A 27263-nucleotide genomic window follows, 5' to 3' on the forward strand; every position below is an offset into this window, starting at 1 on the left:
CACAAAAATATACCCATGGTATAGTAAAAGCACCTCAATACCCTTACAGAGATATTTACACAGGAAAACAAAGCATGTTTCTAATGAGAAAGGCCACGAATGAAGAAACAAAAAGAAATCTCAAATGACAGAAGACTGTTAAGTACAGGACATGGATATAGATTTTAGGGGACACAGGATAAAACAAAGAGAGAAAGCAGGGGAGGCACTGGTGGAAAATGGTAATGAAATGTGTCTGTGACAGTCGAACAGACACCTAAACGTGTCCTCAAAAGTCTACTTCTTCTTTTTCTTACCATACAGGATAAGTAATTGTATTCACTAAGAACACTTACAGACTTTACACACACACCTCCTGGGAAACAAAATAAGCAGATGACTAACAAAGGGAGTAACAAAATAAAATGATCACACAATCTCATAAATGTGTGCGACCTCCTGTACCGTACCTCTGTCGCTGCTGATGTCACGGTGGCCTCGATTTTATGATTATTACATCTGCTGAAGACGTACTGACTGCTAATGACCCTAGTCAAATTAGATTTAAACACTACATTTAAGCTGTGGTTGTAAACACAGGTGGATGAATCTGAACAAATATCATCCAAAAAGACATTTTTTTAAATTACATTCACAGTGTGTAACACAGTAATCTAACAGTCAAAACGGGGGTTCTAAAAAGTTTTACCTTGGGGCCGTTCCAGTTCATCCTAAAGGTGTTGGATGGGGTTGAAGTCAGGGCTCTGAGTGGGCCAGTCAAGGTCTTCCACAAACTCATCCAGCCATGTCTTTATGGACTTTGCTTTGTGCACTGGGGCACAGTCATGCTGGAATAGAAAAGGGCCTTCACCAAACTGTTGCTACAAAGTTGGAAGCATAGCATTGTCTTGTATGCTGAAGTATTAAGATTTCCCTTCACTGGAAGTAAGGGGGGGCAACTTACCTTTTGTGCCCAGGTTCACTGAATCACCTCTGCTGTCAAGTCCAGGTGTTCCCTGCCTGTACACCTTACCTGTTTCCTCACATTGTTGAATCTACCTCATGTAAACCCCCAGACCACCAGCGCTCACCTGACCACAGGACTCGTCGTAGGACTCACCCGATTCACGTGACTCTGTGTTTGAACATTTTTGGATTTCTGTAATTTGTAAATTATCTTAGTTTCTCAGTAAAAGATTATGTTTTCCAATCCTTGGTCTGGAGCGTTCTGCTCATTAACAAAGTTTACAACTACTGTCACCTGAACTGTCTTACAACTCATCTCTGAGAGAACTGTCAAAAAAAAAAAAAAAAAATAGCCTTCTGTGAGACCTCTAGATTGCTGGTGAGCTTTAGGGATTAGAAGGCAAAGCATGTGAAGGCACAGAATAATATTGGACATTACGAGGAACCACCAGAAACCGAAGAAAACACCCTGTGTGAGAGAACAAAAGCAGCATAACTTGATCCATTCCTCCCCTGTGGTCTTATTAAGCTCACCACCAACAGTGCAGAAGAATCCTCCTGAGTCAGACAAGAGGCTTGTAAGGGGGTCAAAAGTGGGGACTGGAGCACACCGATTAAGAGGTGAGAAGTTCTCTCCATGTTAGGTGAGATGTGTTATCATTGGACTACATCCTAAATATCTATAGTGCACTCTGATTACCTCCAAGCACTTAAATAAAATGATAATACTGCAAGGTTTGACAAAACAGAAGCTGGAACGAAACACGTTCCATTTTCTCCATCCTCTCATGACTTAATTTGGTCTTTAATAGTTATTCTTCTTTAATCCCCCTATCCTTGTCTAATACATCACATGCTGAGGCACCCGCACCCCCACCTCCTCGTCCTCAGGCTCACGAGGCACTGATGCAGAAACCATTGGTCAATCAGTAAGAACGTGAATGTGTATTACAAGGAAGGCAAACTCTTCATCACACGTCCCATTTTTTGACACCTGTTGTCGAAAGCTGGGTGCGAAAAGAGTGAGTGCGAGCAGGGAGAAAAGAGAAAGTGTGATAGACAGAACAAAAGCAAATGGGGTGCATAATGGTTGAAAAGGGAATGAGAGTAAGACGGTAGAGGAGAGCAGGAGAAATGAAAGAAAATTACAGGGGCTGCATGACAGGACTAATATTCAATCTCTGTAAGGAAAATAAAAAACTGGAGAACAATAAAGCACAGACAAAAGTAGAGGAGTGCAGACGGTCAAAACTGCAGTGTAGAAAATAGGAATCAATCCGTCACATCATAGTAATAAATAAACCTTTACTTTCGAACTGTTGTACACAATAATCAGCTGACGTATCAGAAATGCATTTATACAAAGCAAAATCAGTGTGCCGTTTTGTAAACTAAAAACAGGGTTTAAAACCCCCAGGTATCAGTGAAATGCAGGTTCAGTCTAATTGCATAATACAGTGTGCAAAATATTATGATCTTGATGTTGATTCTGAGCAATTAAATTAAAAACGACAACTTAAATGGGCTGTATCTTGTTTAACAGAATGAATAAGACCGAAAGCACATCTGAGGTGGAAGTTACAGAATCAGTCGTCATCGTCAGTCTTTGGGCCTGCCATAATATTAACAATTTAAGAATCAAAACAATTTCCATGTTAGAAATGTACTTATACTTAAATTAACTTTCTTAAAAGAGTTGGAATTAAAATGAAAAAAAAAAAAAAAAGACAAAGAACAAATAAAAAGCACCATATAGGCATATCAGGCTGCTAAGGCCTGAATGAGTAAAAAAAAAAACAAAAACAAAACTGACATAACTGGATAGAAGTTATTTAAAAAAATAAACCCGCATAGTTTAGTCCAAATAAAGGACATCTTCACGATGAACAGTCTACTCCAACCAGGACAAAAATATAAATAAATAAGTCCATGAGGTGTTTAGTTAATGAGTAGTCAATGTCAAATCTTGCAGACTTACTGGGGATCACAATCTGGTTGTGCATGTTGGTACCAGTGATCCACTTCCTGTTCGTCTGTGTGTCTCACATGTATCTGTTCTTCACGTACTCCCTGTAGAGCAACATGTCGTCCCTGCACAGCACCCTCACCTGGCCCCGACCTGTCATCACATGGCTGTCAAACTCATCGCGGCTGTCTCTGTCAACCTGCGGAGGAGAAACGGAGTAGACGCTGTCCTCTGAGAAGGAGGACACTGGCTCTCTGGGGAGGGAGGGAGGGACAAAGAAGAGGAGAGGAAAAGACAGACAGTTGTAAACATGTTCACACGATGGATGTATAGAAGAACTCATTTTAGACAAATCACGTGGTGTTAGAAAAAACACCATCAGGGAGAAATGATTATTATCTATTGTCTGCAAAAGGTCAAAAAAATGCATCAAGCTGTAGAAAAACATTTGAATCCCACCAACAGGATAAAACAAGTGAAAATCTGCTGGAGAGAGAGAGAGAGAGAGAGCATCATTAGGGGGAACGTTAATGGAAACAGCACGAGGACGGGAGAGATGGACACTTTTACAGCAGAATTACTCACACTTTCTGGGAAACTAGACCCAAAAGCATGTGTCATCATCTTAAAAATGGATTATCAACTGTGTGCTTGTCAGGTCAACAACGCAGTCAGCTGGTTCAACAGCAGCTGAGGCCACAGTGAGAGGTTGCACAGACACATGGCTGCATTTCAAATGAGGATCCTTGATTAAGGACAGTGCTAAGGACACAACAGAATTTGATTATGAAAGTCAGCAAGGGAATCCTAAATAAGTAGCATATTGTAAATCAAAGCTATAACTAGACCTGCAACCCCAACTTGAAAGTGAAAGATGCATCGACTCAGGCTGAACGAGAGGCTGGGACAACCTGAGTCAGTTCATTGAGATGAACAGCTAGTCGTGCTAATTCTTCAGTGGGGTGACGGAGAGGAGAGGGGAGGGGAGGGGCCCATCAAGAGGGTGTAATTAGAAAAAAACTCCAGTCCAACAGCAAAGAACAATGTAGAAAACACAATGGAAATGTATGTTTGTTTCATTTACTAATTTGAGGAAGGTTAGAATTACTTCACCTCTGCACACAGATTTGATGTTCTTGTCTGCAGCTATTTTTAGTCTCCTCAGTGGACGTGTAAGGCACGTGCTTCATGCACGTCATGGTTTATTTTCAAAGTTTCCATCACACGCTGTTACTATAGATAACTCACATTTTTCACCTTAACCAAGCATAAAACCTTTTTTTTGTGGTATTTCAAGGTTTTGTTTTTTTTTAATGTTTCTGCTTTGATTTAAAAGTACATAAAAACAGGTGACTGGAAATGATGCACCTTCCTGCAGTGCACAGCTGCTCCAGCCTTTAAGCACGTATGTTAATAATGGAGTCAAAATGGATCATTCTAAACACAATTCTGACCTCAGTTTTAAGTTATGAGTTAGGTAATTTAATATGTAATGTGTCCCGGTGAAAAGATTCGAAAGAACATTAAGTTTGAGTGTACAATGGATATATGAAACGCTTACTTGAATTTTTCTCGGGATCAATAAAGTATCTATCTATCTTCTTTTGACTAATGCATGTCAATGTGCATACAAAGGAGAGGGAAATTGATTGGAATAAAGACACAAAGGTCTGAATGGACGATGGAGCCCTTTTAGAAATATTCACCTCTTTTACATACAATTTAAAAAGTCAAATGCACATTTAGAACATTAGAAGTCAAGGCTTGTCTGCTGACTTATGGTGACTGTTGACATGTCAGGTGATGTGAAATGTAGAATAAAGCAACAGATCCTCCAGCTGCAAAAAATGGTTCCTTTCTTCAGTGTTACACTTGCAGAAATGGACGTGAAATGTACATCAGACTGGGAAGTGGCACGATAGCCAAGTATTACATGAGCACCGCATAGGGCATTTTGTTTATTAGAGAAAAGCAGAAAATATGACCGTGAAGGTAACATGCATCTCCAAATTAGTTAAAATTAACAGTTAAAACTGTATTTCCAAAGACTAAATTAATCGACTGCCAAGTTAGAAAGTGAAAAGGTGATCATAATTACAACGTAAAAAAAAACAACTAATCTCTGCGAAACACAAAGGGTTTCAATTGCACATGAATATTTTAAAGAAAGCAACAGATCTTTTCAAGTCAGTAATAACTGACCCTTCATCTGGACTGGTGACCTTAAAGCTAATTATAATTTAAACGGGAAATCACCGCACCTCACTGATGCTTCTCAACAGGAATCCACCACAGTATTCATATCCTGTCCGCTTTTATCTCCACCAATTGATTCAGCTTTGCCTATGCCTGATGGGTCAACAGAGGAACTACACAGTGGGAGATAACAGACTAAAAGCCAGTGGAAACACGTTCTAGGTGCTATAACAGCATCTTAGAATAGCACTGTTGCACAACAAGTGACACACCTGCCGGACCTCGTGCACATGCACCAATGGATGGATGGTCTAATGAAGGGGGATGAAAGGTGAGGATTCAGGAATGAACCTGAACAAGAATGAAAAGATGATGTGTTATGATTCCCCGCTGAAGGCCCTCTTGCATACAAAAGCAAATATCTGTATGTCTGCCACGTCATGTGTGACATGTAATAACCTCCACAAAAGAACATGTGTTTCTGAAATTACCACTTTGTGAAGACCGGACAGGTCCTGAGACTGAATTTGGTGTTGTGAATATGTCTAATCTGTTCCCTTTCAAATTGACAGCACATGTCTTCAAATTATTTTTTGCCATTCAAGCAGCATGGCTGTACAGATGGCAATGTCAATCAGTCGGTTCACATTATTCCTGATGGACAGGCACAAGATCTGGACTTTGGCGAACCCCTGACTTTTGTAAGTGCACCAAAGAGGGGCTGACATGAGGTTTTGAGTACAAGGTCATTGTAGAAAGTCATTAGAAAGACATCATGACATTGACACGATATCGTCTAGTTTGCTAAGCGATTATCATCCAAAATTTTGCTTCCATTTATCTATTTTTTTTGTGTGTATGTGTGTGTGTCGGTGTTCTCAAGCTTGCTTCTGCCTCTCTAATTGCTCGAAGTTAACCATTTCCTGCTTTCAACCTCTTCTACAAGTTCACTTGTCCTTCAACCTTTGTTCCTCTGAATAAAGACCTTAGGCTCTGTAAGATCACTAGTCTGTCTATGACGGAAATATCTGGCCATAACAAACCTTCTAAATCACGGTCTGCTTACAAAGTTGCTTAAGAGAGAAGTCTTAAACGGAAGTCTCTTCTTCACATGCACATTCTGAGCAAAAAAAAAAGAATTCAAAAGAGTATGTTTTCATTTTCAGAGGAATTCTTTTGACACTCATTGGGATTCTGCCCATGAGCAAGATTGTGTCAGAGCTGGAGCTAGAAAGAAAGAGAGCAGGACAAAGAGAAAAGCTATGTCTGTATGGTTGCACATTGTCATCACACATGTGATTGAATTTTAAATCTGGCTGATTAAAAATACTCTGTCCATGGCCCGCTAGGTCACAGCCACAGTGAGCAGAAAGGGGTGACGGTGACTGGGAAACAGCAGGCAGAAGACAAGAAAAGACAGCAAAGAAAGAAAATTTGGTTGTAAGAGATGAAGGTCAAACAGCACACAGCTAGAAACTTCCCTAGAGAGCACTTAGTGCAAGCAACTGTGTTCACTTGTCTCAAGGCTACAGAAAATTCTGAGTGGTACTAAAAAGGCTGGATTAAAGTTACACGTGAGCGAGGATAATTGAAAATGGGTACACATGCTTTTGTGTGTGTGCGTGTATGTTTGAGTTTGTGTGTCACACGTTTTACTCACAAGCAGATGATGTTTGCCAGGTTTATGTGTCCGGTTTTTTGCACCCTGTGCTGGCTCTCACCCAGATGTGCAAATCTGCAAAGCAAAAACACACAAAAAAAACAACTGAAAAACATGTGACATGTACATGCAGGTACTGAACACATGCTTGTTTGTGCCACATCAGGTGAAGAGATGTTTATTTACCTCTAAACTACGCTTTAAATTTCATATTTATATTGTTTATATTTCAATAGAAATATTCAACAGATGAGCTTAACTTGTCCTGGTGAGATCTCTAATGCTCACATCAAATCTCAAATTTCCCCACAGGTTATTTTTCACTCACAAAGACACAGTAATATGTAATAGTTGAGAGTTCCCCTCTGGCTCTTGCTTATGATTTTTAATATTAATGCGTTGATTAGTGGAGCTCTGGCTGCAGCTAACATCTTTGGAGCCATTCCAGCTTTCAGCCTCAATAATGAATGCAGTTTCATTCTCATTATGTGCCACTACAGTAGCAGGATATGAAGCAACATTCTTCACTGCAATTTGGATTTATTTTTTAGTTAATTCCTGTATTTCACAGTTATTCATGGCTCAAAACTGTATCTGCTATGAAAGTCAGAAGAATCAAAACTCCTTCAAGCTCCTGCATACCTTCATAGAGACCTCATTAAAATCGGTGTAAGGACAGGAGAATCTCAGGTCAATACAATCAATCATGGATTAATTCTAAAAGCAATTTCCACATGCAGGGATCCTTCCTGAGCCTGTTGTGTTCAGTACATTTCAGACCACTCTTCAACAGATGTGTTCACCTCATCTCTCATCAGTTGTGTGGCAAAAATAAATAAAATATAAAAATAAGTTTACCACTGATTCTTCTCTGTTGTCAAATTCTATTTGACATTTGAATCAGGATTTGAATCTATGAATCTTGAAACTTCAGTGCGGTTGTTTTGTGATGGTCATCACCCACACTCAAACTGCAGCTTTCAATACTTTCATAAAGTTGTATCGTTACCCCGTTTGAAACGGTTTCAGCTAATAGTGAAAATCATGTGATCAAAGAGATTGTACAATATCTGAAGATGGAAAAGACTACATATACACACTGAGGGTCTGTTCTGAGATTCTACACAGTTTGGCAGCCTTTTATGCCTTTAATAAAAGAGAGATGGAAGTCTTTCTTTGTGTTTCTCCCCTTTGGAAAGTGACTGACTATAATTCAGTGGTGCTGGCTGAATGGGTAGGTAGAGAGGTTTGGGTTCAGACTTGGCATTTGATTAGATATCATATACTGTTTGTACTGTATTATATTTTGTATACTACGAAAATCTAAAAGACTTTGGTTAATCTTGGATTTCGGGCGTACATGTGTGTTTAAAATCAAACGTGCTATTCTTATTTGGTTCATACAGTGCAAAATTCCAACAAATGATCAAGACAGTAAATTGTGTTTTTGTATGCTAAACTTAACGAAATTTATGAACTCACACATGTGCTTGCTAAAATATAAAGTGCACACGTTAATCTAAATAGTAACCGTTGCTTCAAAGACACAAGCATACACTGACTGCTGAAATAATACACTGGACCTGCTATCCTCAGTGAGCTTAGCACCATCGAGCGTGACTCAAAAAAACCCCCCAAAAAGCTAAAAGAATCAAACTCTACCAAATGTACAGTTCACAGTCAAAGAACAGAGAGTTGTGATCAGTTTCAGAGCCTGGTGATGGCTTTTCACTGTAGCTTATCAACATCGTTGGGAGCAAGAAGCGAGAAAGGACAAAATGAAACAGAAAGGACAGACAGAACAATGAAACTCAGGGCTGAAGGAAGGGAGAGATGGACAAAGAGCACGCACACACACACACACACACACACACACACACACAGAGGGGCAGAGCGGACAATGTCCCTTTTGCAAAATGATCCAAATCACCCTGAGGGGGCTTCTGGCACTGACTGCTTAATTACTCCCCTCTCTGTCTTGGGCACTGGGTGCATTGTCCGTAACAATAAAAAGATGTTCTTTTCAGGACCAGTTAAACAGGAACAAGCAGTCAGAAAATAAAGCTGGAGCTCTACAGTGTGCAGCCTTTTGCTTCAATGTGGTACCAACAAACATGCTACAGACAAACAGTATACTGAAAGCTCAAGGCCACGCAAAGAAGCAGAGGCCAGCTCCTGTTGGTAGAATTTTGTGTGCGTGTGTTTCTCTCTCTGGCTAAAAGCATTCTTACATCATTTATTTTTTTATGCAGCCCATGCAGTACATTTTAATGACTGACAGTGTCGATCAAAACCAAACATTAGTATCTTTGCAAACACAGAAGTCAGGACTGAGCAGTTGCACACGACTGCCTTAGAATTTATAAGGTACCTAATAAAGTGTACGCGTGTAAAGCGTATCCTGTAGTAAGAGCATAACCTGTCTCACTTGTCGAGTCAATACTTGCTACATTATTTATAGTAGTAACTTAAGACTAAGCCGTACATACTGTATACATGTATGCATGTGTGTGCCAGCCCTCAGTCCATCACCTTTTATAAATGAGCAGGTCTTCTTCAGCAGGAAACGCAGCCAGATTGACTCCATAGGGCTCCTTAACTGACTGCTGCTGCTGGATCTCCTGAAGAGGTGAGAAAAGAAAGGTATGACGCTACAGGTGACTGGGAATGACAAAGAAGAACATAAACATGTTGTAACAGACGTTTTCTTAAGACTTTAAAAGGATTGTTAAGCTTGCCCTCCAAACACGTTTTAAAATGTGAAAAAAATATTTTGATGTGACCAATATTTCTATTAGTAACATCAATAAATAATATTTAAAAAACACACAGGATTAACATCAACTCTTTTCCCCTCATTGAGAAATTCTGGATCTGTGAATCATAGGACACCACAGCTACTTACACTAATAATTTTGTAGAAAATTAAAAAAAATAATAAATTCCTTCCTAAAAAAATGCAATACTTAAGTGGCTTAATCACATAATTCACCACAAAATTAAATAAATAAACTGCAGGACAAACTTCAATGTTACACAATGCTATGAGAACAAGTAAAAAAAATTTCTTCCCAAATTATTTAAAAAAAAAAAATAGCAATTTATTTTTAAAGGTTTACAACAACTGCTTATCAACCCAGCAAAAGTTAAGCACTGTTGTCATCTAATAAGCCTCCTATTAAGCACAAAGCTGATGACGGTGCAGCAGTGCTGTGCAGAATAAAACTTGTTGATGAAACAGCTGTTTACAGCAGAACCAGCATTCCAAACAGCACACACGCACCAAACTAGACAAATAAAGAGTGAGAACACGCTGTCACTTCTGATGAATCTCAGCTTCTGTGTTCACATGCTGGTTTGCAGGGAGGGCGTTTCATGTAAGCCGCATGACTCCATCTGGCCTTGTGTCGTGGTGAAAGATTGCTGGGGATGGTGTTAAATTGTTGTTGTGAGAGTTTTCTTGGCAAACACGAGGCCATTTCATAACAAGTGAGCAGGATGTGAATACTGCAGTGGATAGCGCGTGCGCACACACACACACACACACACACACTGGGAAACAAAAAAAATGAAACTGATATTTTACAGTATGATTTATGTCATAGCCCAGGCGAGGAGGCCATGTTTTCAGTCTGGTTTGTTGGTTCTTCTCGTCTGTTGCTGGTTGTTAGTGACAACAATGCAGTGAATCAGAAAAATGCAAAGCTAATTTCAGATTGTTTCAGAGCAAGACTTTCGTGACCACATAAACACACCCACACCTCCGTTCTGCAGGAAGGTGCCACATGGTGAGATTTTGTGAAGCACATGTCAGACACACCTGCAGCGCTACGTAAATCGATCACAGAGACAGAGCAGAGAGAGACAGTGATGTAACCTGTTTGATGTGTTTTTAGCTTGTACTCCGATCTCATGCACTGGTCACTGTGAGGGCCTGGGGCCGCTACAAGGGCCCACCATCATCAAGTCTGATGTCCAGAAATGTCCCCAAATTAGCAAAACAATAATAATACGAAGAGTCTCTGTAGATACTGTAACACACTTCTAGTGGTTCACAGGTGATGAGTGAGAGGTCATGTCAGCTCCTAAGGCACACACAACCATATTTTAACATAATTCTCTACTCTTGGAAGATTGGATGAATTAAATCCCTCAAAAAATGTAAGTAAAAATTAAATATTGTTACAAAGCAGCATTCTTCTCAAATCTGAAATCTTTTGTCTTGTAAGAAAATACTGCCCAACCATACACCTAATAGCTCATAGCCATAGACTAAAATAACAATCTGTATTTCAAGCATTTAGATTTAGAGAAACTTTATACTTTATTTCTTGAACAAATTATCCTTCTATAATTCTATTGAGGGAATTTTGTTATGTAACAGAAGTGGCTGTAAAGCAGCCAGCTACGCCATTGTTCTCTTTGACTGTTTTCTGACACTGTAGGAATATGTTTAACATAATGTATTACATTTTCATTGTACTTGTATTGATCTGAACCTCAGGGAGGGAGAACAAATGAGGGTGTTCCAGGACCATAACCAAGAAACAGCAGCTGTGAACACACACACACAATCAGAAAAACACACATTACATGGGAACACACACCGACTGCAGCATACACACATTTGTATGGTGTGCGAGAGCACAGACGACCGCGTAAACACACATTTGTTTATACACACACCCACACACATTGCAAATCTTTCTGTGTTCATGCGGGCACACATACGTCCATATTGTGGGGAATATAAAATGAGCATGTGTAATTACATGGCAACCGTCGTAATCATCTGATGTTTAAATATTTCAACAGTTTGTGTTGCATTAGCACCCTGGCAATCCATTCCCAGGGACAGGCTCTGAGGCAGTGACACGAGACGAATGAGGGAGAGTGCGTGCTCCCAACACGTGAGCTTGCTGTCCAGCCCGAAATATTCATGACCAGCTCATTGCTCAAGGCCCTGAGAAGACCTGTCAAAACGGACCGAAAATACATCATAAATCAGAAGGGGAAAGAGACGGATGGATGAGGCAAGAGAGCCTTAGTGCCAAACTCTGAAAATCACAAAATGGTCCTATAGATATAAATATTGATATTAATATAAATCCCCTGTTCAGTTAAATCTTTTTTTTTATGAGAACCTGCTTCTCAAATTCTTAAATGTTACATGTTAACACTGAACACAAGCTTCTTCAGGAAAACTAAAAAAAGGCTTTACTACAAAACTAATCAAAGACAGGGACTTCATGGACTGTTCTTTGCCAAAATTTGCATCTACTAACTGTTACAACACTGAACTCAAAACCACAAATGTCAATCTTATGGTGGTGTGAAATGAAAAGTCTCTCACTCCTGCTGATGTCACAATGGCTGTAACCACAGTAATGTTATGGCTGCAGCCAATACATAACACATGACTGAGTGCTCCTCATGCATCAAGAAAGACACGTCTTATAAACTGATAAAATCCAAGATGTCGTCTGATTCATATGGCTCCTGTTGACACACTGACCTACTACCTGTGCCAATAAACAGGCTCTTGTTCCATGCTGTGGTACAGACTGTGTGAATCAATGTCAATGTGTGACCAGTCCACCTGGGGCATGAAACAGATATTGATACAGGTCTGACAAATTCTTACACCTCCACACATACTGTCCTCTCTGTGTGTGTGGATCACAGCATGTAGCGAACCATGACCATAAATAAATGTGATGACTTTTCATTTCACCAGTTATAAGATCTTTAGGCTATTGGAAAGATAAGGTTTTGTCATAGTTTGTCTTTATGTTAATCCAGGTTAGTGAAGTTTTACTTTTGCTGTAGCCTCATTGCCTCCAGCCAGAACAAATTTCTGTGGGGACCACTGTCACAGTCTCACCTACTACTTCAATTAATAGATTTCTCCTTTGTTAGATTTTGTTCCAAACTTGACTAAACAAAGTAAGTAAAATCACGAATGACACCAAGAAAGTATATCTTTTACAGACGGTTAACAAAAGAGTTGCAATACGACAAGCAAGAAAACATGACCTATTTTCAGAGTTGATCTGGTCTAACAGACTCAGACCTTTACCATGTAACCTTTGAAAGAAACCCGGAGAGGAGACTGATGATGAAAGATGATGGCTGGTAAGACACTTACAGGTGACAACTTATCACCTGAAAGCAGAACAAATCCCACTGCACATGTCCTACATACACTCCTCAGTGATCTCTGGGCTTTAGCAGAAAAGTCATAGAATAAAGGATCATTCTGCTAGATTTCCTACAAAAGTAACACAAGTAAACACAAGAACTGGAAAGGAATAATGTTTCTATCAAATCTAATGACATATGGTGCATAAGAACATGTAGACACGGTAGGATTCAGCAAGAATGCTTCCTATACAATGTTCTAACTTTTACTGTTTAACATGCATCAAATGGTCACCTGTCCACCAGTTTGGTGCCAAAGTATTTAACTGTCAAAACTAAATGATTTTGTCAAGGTCAATGCTACAAATGAATACATGATTGCAGTCGAATAAAGGTTCTGATCCACCTTAAAAAAGAATGTTTTCTTTTAAATGCTATTTTAGTAAGAGATAGGAAATCTCCCACAAACATAAACTTACTTCAGTCGAGCAAAAAGACGGATACCAAAAATTATTTCATAAATATGTCACGCCTCTCTTTTATTTTCCCAAAATGAGCATTAATACACACCCACAAAACTGAGACCCTCTCCTCTGGAAACCACTGTCACTGAGGCGGATTAAGTTGATGTCTAATCTCCTGTCTGACGCAAACAGAAAGTAGAACTAATTTCTTCTCAAGGACTCCGGGGAGGTGGAGAACAGAAAACACAATTAGGGTAACACACCCAAATTGGAATGCAAAATGCTTTTGAGGCCCAAAATACATCAACAAAGTCCAAACTGCAATGACATTTCCCTGAGGTCCTTCAGGGAGATTACATATCCTTGAATCAGTAGAATGTCTTATGTGATTGGCTGCTATATTTCCTCCAGGTCATAAAATGCAGCTTGTAAATGATGCAGATTTTGATTTTTTTGTTGTACCTACTTTGTTTTCAATTACTTTTCAAGATCTTTTCATATTATATATCAAATACAACTGTTTCAGTGTAAATGTTGACTTGAGGGGCACATTTGTGTTTCAATCTATAAATCAGTCTTCAAACATGTCATTAGATGTCTTTTCTTACCTCCTGTGTGCGGGTGCTCTCGCCAGACTCCATTAGCAGTTTGATCGGGGTAGAGCGCTGGGACACGGATCCGTCGTCATCGCGGTCCTCCTCTGAGTCGTCCTCTGACGTGCTGCTATTGGCCTCCTCGCTCGGGGGAGGAGGTGCGCTGGCTGCAGTCTTCCTCTGGAGCAGCGTCTCATCCTTGCTGCTCTTGTTCCTGCAAATATTCATAAAACAGCCACAAAGATATGCACAATGAATGGTAAGTAGACATGCAATTAGTTATCATATACAATTTTGAAGAATATTTGCACATGTGTGCTGTGAGGCTGTTGAGAATTTAAATGTAGGTCAAGCAGCAAGACTGTCAGTGTAGAGAGTGAGAGATTCACTGGCATCAGGGACTTCTACAGCTCCCCTCTGAAGAAACCTGACTAATGCTCAGAACAAACCTTCAGGTAAGCAAGAATCAGAACTCATGTCCATCATCCCTGCATGGAGGATGTCTAAAATATTCCTTTGATTCTGTAACTTTTCAACTCTGCCATTGCTTTTTCTGCAGTTTTGTTGGTAAGAAACACTTCGAGACAGCGCCCAGCTCAAAGACATGTGAAAACTCAGTCCAGACATGCTGAATATACGGTTGATGTTATTTAGAAACAGTGGCACTGCTTGTATATTAGAATAAGCTGTCAACGTTTTTAGCTGTAAAATGTCATTCTTGATTCAGTCCATGACTTTGTCACAGTTGTTCAAAAATCCAAACTTAAAGGCACACAATGCAGAATTTTCCTAAATAAGTAACGTATAGGCATACAAAAATAATCACTCTCAATTATCACTTATGATCCATCAAAATTATATTCAAAAGAGAGAGAGTGCTGCAAACAGCAAATGTGTCATTTGTTTTTATATTGCTATTATTTTTGTGTTAACCCCAGGATGATATAGGAACCGCTCTGTGGAAGCTAATGGGGATCCACATAAAGAATAACCATTAAAGGAACACAATGTAGCAGTACAGAACATTTGGGGGAGGGGGTACTGTGTAATAGTGGCCATGCTGTACTGAATTCATGTGGAGATAATTATGAGTGTGAGGCTTCTAATTAAGAAGTCTGTTTTAAGATGTTTACTAGCAGTGCGTGTGCAGGATTAAAAAATATCTGCACGTGTACACACACACACAACGCCATACAATATTATTAATAAAGGCAGGGAAAAGGACAGAGTTTTATTTTTGGTTACCTGAGAGAGCACAGTATCAAATGAAGCTCTATGTATGAGGGCACAGTGACATGGGATTTATTACATCCAAACAAAGCATCACAAATGTGAACATGTACTTATAAAATGCACTCACCCCAACACAGATTTTCCGGTTTCCTCTGGCTTGCGAACTGTGAATGGGCTTGGATCCACTCCTACGGTCTTGGGCATAAATTCCCTTGATGCACACGAATCAGAAGGACTCACATTAGCTGACACCCTGCAGTATCATCACCCTAATAGCTAATGCGTGTTTGGCAATCTAAACTATGTCTTTCTCAACAACAAACATTTACAACATTTACATTTAGCCCAGTCCGTTTTTTGTTTTTATGAAGCTTTCATGTGAAGGTATTTGTCTGTATACTACACTTTTGTATTTGTGTGTATTCACCTTGCAGAGTTTGTCATGGTGAAGCAGAATGTGTCATCAAAGGAGGTAAGCTCATAAGGTTTGAAGAACTCTGTGTAGATGTCAATACTCTCATCAAAGCGGTTCACTCTCTTCACTTTGATCTTCTTCATGGTTTCCTCACAGGGGACTGCATCCACACAGGATGCACAAATGGGTAACAAGTAAACAAGACATTAATCCACATAAATAAGTCAAGTGACACCTTGTAAACACATCCCATGAAAGTAAATAAACACTGCCCGTGTAACTGAAGTCTGATTTACAGTAGCTTATTCTTCTCTGCCACAGAGCTTCACTGTTTGTTCACCCTGCAAAAACTACAGTATCAAAACCAAGTAACAGAGATGCCCTGGTTGGTGTGTGTTTTTATTATGATGAACATGGACATGGCATTTTACTATGTTGATCTTCCATTCACTGTTAAGCAAAAAGGTCAAATGCTCATAAAATTATTAGCAAATTAGCCAGTGTTAGCAGGCTAACACAACCAAACTCAGTCCCCTCAGTCTTGTCAGATAAACGTCTTCAGAAGGATCAAATGGGATTGGGACTGAGCCACAGACAAGCTTGGGAAGTCGGAAAGCATTTAGAGATGGATCGACTGTTGGTTTGTGTCTTTTCATTGGATTCATTGACAATAAAAATTATCTACAAAATATCGAGAGCCTTAAAAATGCTGGTAATGGTAAATCCACACAAATCTAAGATACGTTAATTCTTACAGTAACAGATTTTTCAAATAAAACAGATCGAGGCATTAATCAGCGGCAGGTATGTATCTGTTACACATTACGAATATTGCAGAAAAAATTATATAAATGTTATATACTGAAGAGATACCTTCATCGTAGGCCACAGGAAGACAGGACAAGATACCCTCTGACCACCACAGTGTGTAGCTGGAGACAGACATGACATAGAAACATGTTAAAACCTTTGAGAAACCTTTCAATGCATTGATGTGTATTCTGCAGACTGCACTGTCTCTGCTAGGACTTAACCTAGATATGAAAATTGACTTGGTTGGACCACCTAGTGTACAACTCCTGAATGCATCAGCCTTTTATTTGATATGACCAATTTGAATGAATGCACTGATTATTATTTGGTGTGTGGTGTGGTACTTAGGAAGTGACTTTGAGAGCAAAAGCGCAGTGTGTGGCTGCTGAACTGAATTCAGCTCCAGCCATTCTAATTCCTTGGAATAATGGCTGACCTACCTTGTCCCATTGTGGCCACATAAATCAGTGGCATATGGCAGAGAAATGGGACTACATTTTATATAATCATAAAAATAATGGAGAGTAAGCAACTTGAAGACTAATACGCTTGCAAACACATGCACACACATGCCAAGGACAAGATCAAAAGTGATGAAAACTAATGAAACACAATATCAATAAGGACAGACCAAATGCTAAACAGCTACAAAAACAGACTACACGCAGTACCAGCATGTTCATTGCACTATTTTATTATTTTTCAATGTTTTGTTTTGTTATTGCTACATGTGTTGTGAACGTGTTTCTTAAGTCAAGTGTGCTGAGGCTGCAGTAATGTTAACATATCAGGATGTGATGGCAAGCAAGCATCAGTAGCAACTGAGCTACTAAATTTACTTTCTGGATTAAATTCTCAGATGGCCTGTGAAACTTGGTGAAACTTAGTGAACAGCTTGTACACATATTCCAAGTAGAACCACGGGGTACTTTAAGACTATTGCTTCTAGAAGTACAAAGTGGTATTACGAGACAGGATGGGCGAGGGTAGGTCATTAGCCTGCTGACTTCAGAAGATACTTCTGCAGCGCAATCCATACACACCACTGACATAATGCCAACACATTCTTCACATTCTGTTGATAACTACTTTCATTAATATTACAATACAATATTACAAACTGTACCTTCAAATATACAAGTAATATGTGTTCACCTGCGTCTGTCCTTGGGGATGGCCATGGTGTTCTTCTGATGCAGGTAGAAGTCAGTGGGCAGCTCCCATAGGTGCGGTTTGGACTCCAATGGCTGGTAGACTTGGAGAAACAGGTTGATGGCATCCTGTCTGTCAGCATCTGGAGGAGCAAGACGGATACAATAGTGAGAAACAGTTAAAGGAAGATCGATAAAAGACACACAAGGGAGAATTTATAACACTAATGTCTTTAAGGACATGCTAAGATAATCTCTATGTGAGTGTTTGAGGGTTAAGCATGCGGCACGTGTTTTGCATGTTGCACAGTTCGGTGTCATTTAATCCTTCCCTCAGCTGTGAAACCCAGTGCATGCTCCTCCAATAGTCACATCAGATAATTAGAAACTAAATTGGCTTCAATTAAACCCTGCTGCCAAGCCTTTTCCCTTGACAATTTTCAGTCTGAGATTCATTTGATACGCCATCAAATAAGTGTAAGATACACGTGCAGTTGTCAGTGATACCTGCCACTGACAAAAGTCCTTGTCTCAAAAGAAATATTACTGTGCTAATGATATGCACACAGTAAAAATTTGTCCCCCTCCTACCCCTCAGTTCCCTGCTTTCGCTGGTCACATCAAAGCAAACACAAGAGGCTACAAAGCAAATGGCAATGTGTATTGTATCTTTGTCCAAAATGAGTTGAGTCAGAAAAAAGCTTGTCAGCAGACTGAAAAACACATGTCATTCACTGTGAACTAAAGGATGGTTGGTGGGTATCAAACATTAAAAATGCATCTTCAAATATCTCCAAGACATTTGATCAACTATAAAAAAAAAATACATATATAACAACTGGCTTATTCAGATTAGGGACAATAAATCAGTTGCAGATTTGCCTGGCATGTTGGCATGTTCATAATGGCAAAGTCAACATGCTGTTCGCAGGCATCATTTTTACCATGTTCATTGTAGTCGAAAAATTATTATGTTACAGGTTGTTATGGCATCTTGCTATATTATCTTAGGTCATGGCAACGCTGTTCTTTTGAGATATGCAACAGAAAATACGCTCTGCATGTTAGAGCGCTGTGCAGGTGTGTGCAAGATAACGGGACGAGAATATCCTGAGCCTCTGTGTCACTGAATGTCAGCCAAGGCTACACAGAGACACAACAAACAGCCTGCCTAACTGTATGATTGTATCTCCTTGGCCAAGTTCAAATACATACACAATGAAGCTGATATGGTCTCACTGAGGTTTTTGTTAACTTCCACGACATTCACCATTTTAGTTCAGCATGCTAAGATTTTTCTAATTAGTGCAAAATATGTAGCACATCTACTCAACCACAAGATTGTATAATACTGTTTATATAAATATTGGCAATATGTTAACATTATTAATATATATTGTTATTAAAATGGACTAATCACCTTCTTCTCTAGACAGCATATAGAGAACATTATTTCAAAACTAGGATTTATTAAGTTATTCCTTTCTGAGAGCTTATAATTACAGAGAAACACAAGATGTGATTTAGTAACAATAAATTTGACGAGGGAAGTGGCTGAAGAGCTGTGATTAGCTAGCTTGTCTATCAGGACATGAAAGTGTAAAAAGGTAAAAGAGCAGGTTGACAGTGACAGCAGACACCAGCAGGTCCTCAGACTACTTTTTTGCTTACATTTGCCCTTAAACAACCCAGAATCTAAAACCGTTTGGATAAATAAAACAGAACATGATAATTTTATAATCTTTTTTGACATATACTAAAATTGAACAAAGATTGTATTTAATGTTTTACCTCATTCATTTTGATATTTGTATTTATATGTTAATTATGAATTTAATGCCAGCAACCTGTTTCAAACAAGTTGGACAGGAGCAACAAAAAGCTGGGAGAGATGTGGAATAATCAGACATCAGTTTGGAACACTGTACGGGTGAACAGCTTCATGGTTAACAGGTGATTGCACCATGAGTAAGTCTGAAAGGGACACCCTCAAAAGGCTCAGTCATTCACAAATAAGGATGTGATGAGATTCATCGCTTTGTGAAAGACATGAGTGTAAAAAGGATGTTACTACATGGGCTCTGCAGCACTTAATAAAACTGCAGTCAATAAGCATAAGTATAATAAGATGAGGACACCTATCATCTTGGTCAACCACTTTAAATCATAAGACCAGATCTAGATCATGTTATTACTGAGTGCGGAGTTCAAAGAATATTGAGTACTTGCATGTATGATAGCCTCTCTGAGTCTGTGCTACATATGTACCTCACTTGACATTTTAATGTGAATAAACAATCTGCTACTTTCCCAGCTCTGCACTACAACCAACCAATGATTTCATTTTTTAAAATGAATCGCAAGAGTCAAAAGTAAAGAGACAGAGATGAGGTCAGCTTAGTAGGTCAAGTAGTGCAGCTCTATTACCCTGGGCTTGATACACAGCATACAACCTTCCCTTTTCATTTCAGGGGCTCCTTTGATGTGAAACAGTCACTAGTGTGTTGTGAAAACACTTATGTGCACCCACACAAATTTTCATAGGCACACTGTATCTAACTACAGACAAAGGTGTCGTTCATAATTATTAGAAAACCTAATTGCAGGCACAGCAAAGTCACTGCATTGATTGACAATTTGATGCGAGTTGCAAATTAGAAAGCATCAATTTGGCCAATTTAAACATTTCTCCAGATAGCAATATCTGAAAACAAATATCCTCAAAATAACTCATTTCGCAGCTGTTGACGTTAAATTCATAAATTATTGCAATTGTCATATAATTTGCTTTGTATGCGATGTTCACCAGCTCGTAGAGTCGTCAGGAAGGTACCCTGGATGTGAGAGAGAAATCGTTTCCTGTAGATGTTAGAGGCTGGATTAATGAAAGGTTGGCACTCACATTGCAAGAAATATGGAATTAAGGAAAGGGGTAACTGTGTAGAAGTGGCTTGGAAAATGCAGAAGTAATGTTATAAGTTCACTCTAAACATTTTAATATCCACCTGTGTGGGTGCATAACACACCTGAGAAAGCATTGCTGTAGTATCGCGACAGCGTCTGCATGATGTCTTTGGAGTGCTGTGTCCACGGAGCGATCTTGCGGTAGGTCTTGACTCTGTGTACCAGCTGGGAGCCACCATACTGCAGTGACAAAGTGTCTCCATGGTCCTCATACAACTCCTCAAACAATCTGGGTCACACGCACAGATAACATACAAAAATACACATTAACGCACAAGCAAAACATATGGTCCTGATGCTAGTCTTGACTGCTAGTTTGCCAATTTGGTGAGTTGAGGTTTTGGGGTACTGACATAGAAATCTGGTGATAAAGGCACAACAGGACAGGACATGAACCTCACACATACTCAGTTTGGTAGGTCAGTAATCATTATATGTATTTCTTCTGCTTCTGTAGAACCACAGAGAGACTTGAACTGCATGTGTGATTCATGTTCTATTAACTAAGAACTGACAACATCCTATTTAAAGGCAATCTACAGTCAGTCAAATAGGTGACTGTATTTGACTTATGCTCCTCAAATGCTTATGCTCCTCGATGCCTTTACCTGCCTTCACAATGACCTAAGAAACATAGAGCTGCAAGAAGCAATTTCATTGCAGAACCAGTCGTATGATTTTTTCACTTTTCTGCCATCTGCCAAAAAGTACTGAAGCATTGGGGACCTTACAGCCAGACTGTGCAACAGCTTCTTTCCCCAAGCCGTAAGGATCCTCAGTTCTCAGAGGTTGGACTGACTTTCACTACACAACATTGTACATGGCCCTATATACCTCATAGTATTTACAAGAACTGCTCAACCTGTACTTCATGGTCATCTCACACACTCCACACGGAACTGTGTTCTGGTAGTTGCTGCTTCTGTTTTTGTGTTTACTGTTTTCCCTTGCATTATATATAGTCTTTGTTTGTTTGCCTTATGTACAATTATATACAGTTTGTATGTATGTTGTATATATATATATATATATACGTGTACATATATAGTATTGTGTTGACTTTTATGTGTAGTGTAGTGAAGCACATTTACAAAAAGTATAAATTAGTTTTCAGACATGTTTGATATGTTGCTATAGTGATCATCATTTCTCATTTTGTGGTAAACACACATAGTAAATATGTTTAGCAATTACCAGCGTAGATTCTTCTGCTCTGGCAACATTTGCAGACATGAAAAGAAAAAAACCCACACATGCACACAAACACACACACCATTACTTTCCTTTGAATGATGGCAAAATTGACAACAATGGAAGGAGGCTTACCTCACACAGTCAGTGTCAAACTGGAGTTTGGGCTTATCAATCATTCCCAGTGCATAAAGCTGATAGGCAAGCGCACACTTCCCCACCATGAACTGGGCCGTATTGGTCCGATCCAGACAGTCCACGCAGTTGGTCCGCAACACACCAGTCTACGTACGAGAATTAGAAACAAACTACACTGAAAGGTGATTAGTTGAATCGCTGACTCACCAGCAAACTTATCTCTAGGTATTTACTTTACTGTATGTACATGGAGGCAATAAAATTACTGTAAACACCTTAAATCACTTCAGGAACATCACTGCATACGCAATCAAGGTTTCCGTGAAAACCTCTCATTATGCTGCAAAATGCACTATTCTAGTTTTGCAGCTATAGCCATGGATGCTGATCATCTTTTAAATTAACAACACAGAAAAAAGCCAACTTTGCCTTGAAATCTCAGTGTCATGATATATTGTAGGATTTACATGTTTCCAAACCTTCAAACAAACAGAATCGTGACACAAAAGTAACACCCTAACCTGTCCGTCATGTGTCATACCTGCACCCGTCCACTGGCTGTGATGTGTCCTCCTAAATCTCCCCACCTGAAGGAAATGATATTCAATTCAACTCAAAGACTAGAATACTGCAAACATACAAAAGCATCAAAGTCCACATCTATTCTGCTCTTTTGTAGATATATTATCATCTTTTTCTGCTACCAGATACAAACATGCAGTACAGACATCATAACTCACTGAGCACCATTCACATTAAAAGTACAAGCCAAGGATGTGGACTAAAATACATATTTGATGACAAAATCACAACAGTTTCCATTTCCCAAAATGATTTGAGGGATAAATTGTATAATAAAGTAGAATTAATAATAATTAATTTGTCTTAAATAAGTAATCAATTTCTTGCTGAGAATCAGAGTTAGGCAGCTGGTTAGTTTAGCTTTAGCACAAAAACTTGGAAACAAAACAAAACAAATAAAAAAATGAAGCGTAAAAGTGTCCGGTAGTCTGGCAAATAAACCCTCGTAAGACCAGAAATTGCTTTTTCACACAAAGATATAAGATGTAACAAATTTTTTATAGTGTACAAAATGTAAACACATATTTAAAAGTCAAATGTCATTGGTACTTGGACAGTGAATGCATCTGTCTTTACTAGTGCCCTCCCACCAGTTCAATACCACCACTCTCATTCGTCACTTTCTTTTTAAACTGCTCTACAACAAAACAGCAACGGGCAAAGTCAGAATAACCATGTGAGGAAAAACTGCTTCTAAACTGTTCAAATTGGAGCCCTGAAGACAAACACAATAGTAAGTTCAAAGTGGGTTTTAAAGCAGTGTATCTCACTGCAGTATGAACTCAGCGACCTGACTTGAGACCAATGAGCAATTGAAGTGAAAGTATTTTATGCATTTATGCGATTGAGAAAATATGTGTCTAAACGTGTTGATGTGGAGAAGAAAGACAAGAAATGCATGATAAGGAAAGTACAACATTAATAAGTCTCTTCTCTGGTTCATTATTCATTAACTAATTCATTACGATTGATGTGATGGGGGCAGCTGTGGCCTAGAGGTTGGACAAGCGCTGGTTCGATTCCCCCACCGGACGGGCATTAAAAAATTGGGTGTGGTGGAGTGAATAATGCGAAAAATGCCCCCATACCCCCCCCCCCCCAATTCGCCAGCTGATGTGCCCATGAGCAAGGCACTTATCCCCCAATTTGCTCCCTGGGCGCTTGATGCTGCCCACTGCTCCTGTGCGTTTCACTGCATATAATTTGCTGGATGTTGCATGTGTGTTTAACTAAGGATGGGTCAAATGCAGAAGACAAATTCAGTGTGTGTATGTAAAAATATATATACTGCCAATAAAGTGATTCTTAATTCTTAATGAACTCCACAGATGCTGTAATTATTAAAGTGAATCTACATAAAGACTTATAAGGGATATGCTTGTTTGTGTATATGAGTCCACATGAGTCTGTGGTGAGAGCGTATTACAAAGAATGTGTTAGGTAATGCAGAGTGAGGGTAATAAATACTGGCCACAATGTGGTAGTTAGGTTATGTAACAGAATTGTAATGTCGGATGAAAGAGATTAAGACACACAGACACTGGAAGAGCTATGCATTAAGCACATGAACAGCAATCTACTCTGCTTGTTAGCAGAAAACTCTCTGCGACTCAACTGCAATCGGGCATAATTTTCATTAAAAATTCATATCCGCAGAGATTTAAAATCAAGCATTGTCAATAAAGGTATGATTTCGAATATGCACGAATAGAAAAATGGATGATAAACTTTCCCTTAGAAAAAAAATAATTCCTTTTTCTTACACTTTTTCTCATGTCACTGTTGCCTAATCCGCTACAGTGTCTCAAGTGTCCAAACATATCATGAGCAGTTTCTGAATAACTTTAATATAAGTTTAAGGTTGGCTTCAAATGGAAGTGTAATGTATTAATGTGATTGTTTAGACACAATAATAATTAAGGAAACCATGAAATGTGGGTGTGTCCCTCAGTCTCCTCTGTTTTTAAAAGACAACAGGTAGGGACAGGAAAAGGCTCACCTGTCATCCGGTCTGAGGGCATGACAGTAGAAGTCAGAGCGATTAATGAAGAAACCTGTTCGCTTAACCACGTTCTCTGCTATCATACTCAGACGGTCCAGAACGTTGCACAACTTGCTAAGAGAAAAGAGAAATGTGAAACATTTACTCAAGAAATCAACCTAAATTTGTGTGCTTCTGCAGCTGAATTTGAGTTATAGTGATGATGAAAAATACCTCTGGCTTTTGTAATATTCTAATTTACTTGAAATGTTTTTCAAGACATTAACACAAGCCAAGTAAGGCCAAATTTTCAGGTTAGTCATCCTAACAAGTTTTTCACACAAAAAGCAAAAGGCAATATTTTACCGAGATCACCTATTAATTCCAATGAAACTCCTCTGGGTGGTTGCCCACAACACTCTAATTTTCTAGTGGGTTAACTATTTTTTCAGTTCAATTGCATTAGACTCTGACTGCAAATATGCTGAAATATGCCCAGAACACATATACAAGGGAACTGTGGCATTGACAGGAGACAGTTATTATGGTGGGAAAATTTTGGGAGGAAAAAAAAGAAAAGAAAAAAAAAAAAGGAAAATAGTGAAAAAGTTAATTTTGTACCCCTCCAAATTCCCAGAATTACACAATTCAATGCTAACTCATATCCAAAACAATTAAAATTATAAACATTCAGATTCCACAGAGTGCTAGTCAGGCACTTGGCTGCCCAACTTTAATTCATGCAAAGTATTCACTTGTGGACATTTGGTCTGAAACAACCATAAGTTGTTGTTTTATACTGGATGGTCCCCTCAACCTTTAAATAAATAAAAGAATGCCTTAATGCCTTAATAAATGTCTCAATTCCAAGATTTCATTTCAAAGATGAATGTTACTGAGATATGGCATTTTCTTATTTCCAAGTGAGTTTGATATTGTGATGGTAAAAGTGTGACATTAACAAACAGAAGTAAATTTAAGCGCGCTACATCAGTAAATTCATAATCACAACCTCTTGGTGTAGCGGGCCATGTCCCAGGCGATGTAGTCGATCCAGTTGTCTGGAGGGAGAAACTGATTCAGGTTGATCACAGCTGGAAAGAGCTCTTCACTCAGAATCTTCTCATGTTTCCTTTTTTCACGTTTCTGCAGCACAATACATAGAGAGACACAAGTGTGTCACATGTACTGTATGACTAATTCTATCACCACACAGCAAAGATTTAAAGATATTAATATAGATTTATAATAGCATTCCAGTTGCTTAAAAGGTCCGTGCAGGACACAGCATATACTGTAGATTCAGATGTGTGACAGATGTTATTCTCTTTGTTACATTCACAAAGATCCATTCAGGTCTTCCTTTCTTCTCTTCTGAGTGACATCAGAGGAACACGGAGCTGCAGGAATCAACTTACAGGATCCAAGCACAAGCACAGAAGTAATGGAAAGCACAGAATTAAAGAATGGACTCCTTGAATGAACTCAGCTTGAATTCTTAAAAAAGCAGTTTCTTTTTCACATTTAGAGAACTTGTTTGTTGTTTGTTTGTTGTGGATTTACATGATTTAAATGATGCTACAATGAAATTCACCTTTGAACCTCTGAATAAAAATGCCATCGATTCATTATTTTATCCTATTAGACCCCTGTATGAAATTTTGTCATAATTTGTGTATTGGGTTGAGGTTTGAAGAAAAAGAAGAAGAAGAAGAAGAAGAAAGACCCTTATCTATCAGCTGACCACCAAAATCTGATCAGTTCTTCCTTAAGTCTAAGTGGATATTTGTGCCAAATTTGAAGAAATTCCCTGAAGACATTCGAGACACAACAATGGGATGAACGGACAGACGACCTGAAAACATGATGCCTCTGATGCAAGTTTTTGCCGGGGCATAAAAATAATAAACAAATAAAAATTATTTTTTGTTCACAAAAATGCACGCACATAATCCATGCCTGCCTCTGTGAGCTGTATTCACGCCGCCCATTAAGTTATTTCTGCCCTCACTGTGGCTTTTTGACTGATCACCCTGGTTGATAATGGGCTTGGATGCATCATTTAGCAGCTCACATCTCCATCCACACATTCAGCAGCAGCAAGGCAACACAGCAACCATTCAAATTACTGATGCATTTCCTCTCCCATTCAAGCGGAGTGTGTCAGAGTGTGACACACACACACACACACACACACACACACACTCAGGCACAGATGAGAGAAAATAAGTGCTACACATATATTTACAAAAGCACACACGTACTGCTCACAGCAGAGAAATGTCACAGTAATCATTGTTATAGATGTGCAAGTGTGCAGATCAAGAAAGATAAAATGGATCCAAACTGTAACACATGCACATGTACATACACGAGGGAGTCGGCCATGGGCATTTTAATAGAGTGAATGTGCACTGTAATTATAATAATGTACTGTTTTGCACAGTAAAAGGATGTGCTTAATAGCCTAAAATTTAAATGCATGACTTTTACTTGTAACAGAGTATTTCTATGCTATGAAATTACTACTGCTTTTACTTAAGTACAAGATCTGACTATTTTCTCCTCCTCTGCTCTAATTAAGTTAGCTGGCTGGAAAAGTCACTCACATGCTTGGCCATGTGTGCTCTTACACTTCCTCATACACACTCAAATCACGACAAAACCACACACCCACACCAGAGGTGACACTACCAGACCGCCCCAGTCACACCCACACGGAGAGATGGACTGTCATGATTTCATGGTTAATTGCCAGTTCCTTCCTCTTTCTGTCTTCTCTGGGATATGACATGATGGTGCAGCGTATTAGTAGGGTGCCCTCCCCTTA

The 27263-nt window shown here is 39.1% G+C and overlaps 1 protein-coding gene across 3 annotated transcripts in view; it reads right to left on the reverse strand.

Moving 5' to 3' along the window:
• Positions 1–2230: 2230 nt before the first annotated feature.
• Positions 2231–27263, reverse strand: part of fig4a (FIG4 phosphoinositide 5-phosphatase a) — a 40199-nt gene continuing 15166 nt past the window's right edge. For all 3 annotated transcript variants that reach the window (XM_046372301.1, XM_046372303.1, XM_046372304.1), the window contains exons 12-24: positions 25446–25579; positions 24452–24568; positions 22412–22457; positions 21868–22016; positions 20604–20770; positions 17582–17720; positions 16487–16545; positions 15626–15773; positions 15326–15409; positions 13981–14179; positions 9300–9388; positions 6768–6842; positions 2231–3165 (exon numbers count right to left, since the gene is read on the reverse strand). In XM_046372301.1, the coding sequence (XP_046228257.1) occupies positions 2988–3165; positions 6768–6842; positions 9300–9388; positions 13981–14179; positions 15326–15409; positions 15626–15773; positions 16487–16545; positions 17582–17720; positions 20604–20770; positions 21868–22016; positions 22412–22457; positions 24452–24568; positions 25446–25579 (1584 nt within the window). In that variant the 3' untranslated portion in view covers positions 2231–2987. The remainder of the gene's footprint in view (positions 3166–6767; positions 6843–9299; positions 9389–13980; positions 14180–15325; positions 15410–15625; positions 15774–16486; positions 16546–17581; positions 17721–20603; positions 20771–21867; positions 22017–22411; positions 22458–24451; positions 24569–25445; positions 25580–27263) is intronic.

The sequence above is a fragment of the Scatophagus argus genome, chromosome 19 (genome assembly GCF_020382885.2).
Source record: "Scatophagus argus isolate fScaArg1 chromosome 19, fScaArg1.pri, whole genome shotgun sequence".
In the NCBI taxonomy this organism is placed as follows: Eukaryota; Metazoa; Chordata; class Actinopteri; family Scatophagidae; genus Scatophagus; species Scatophagus argus.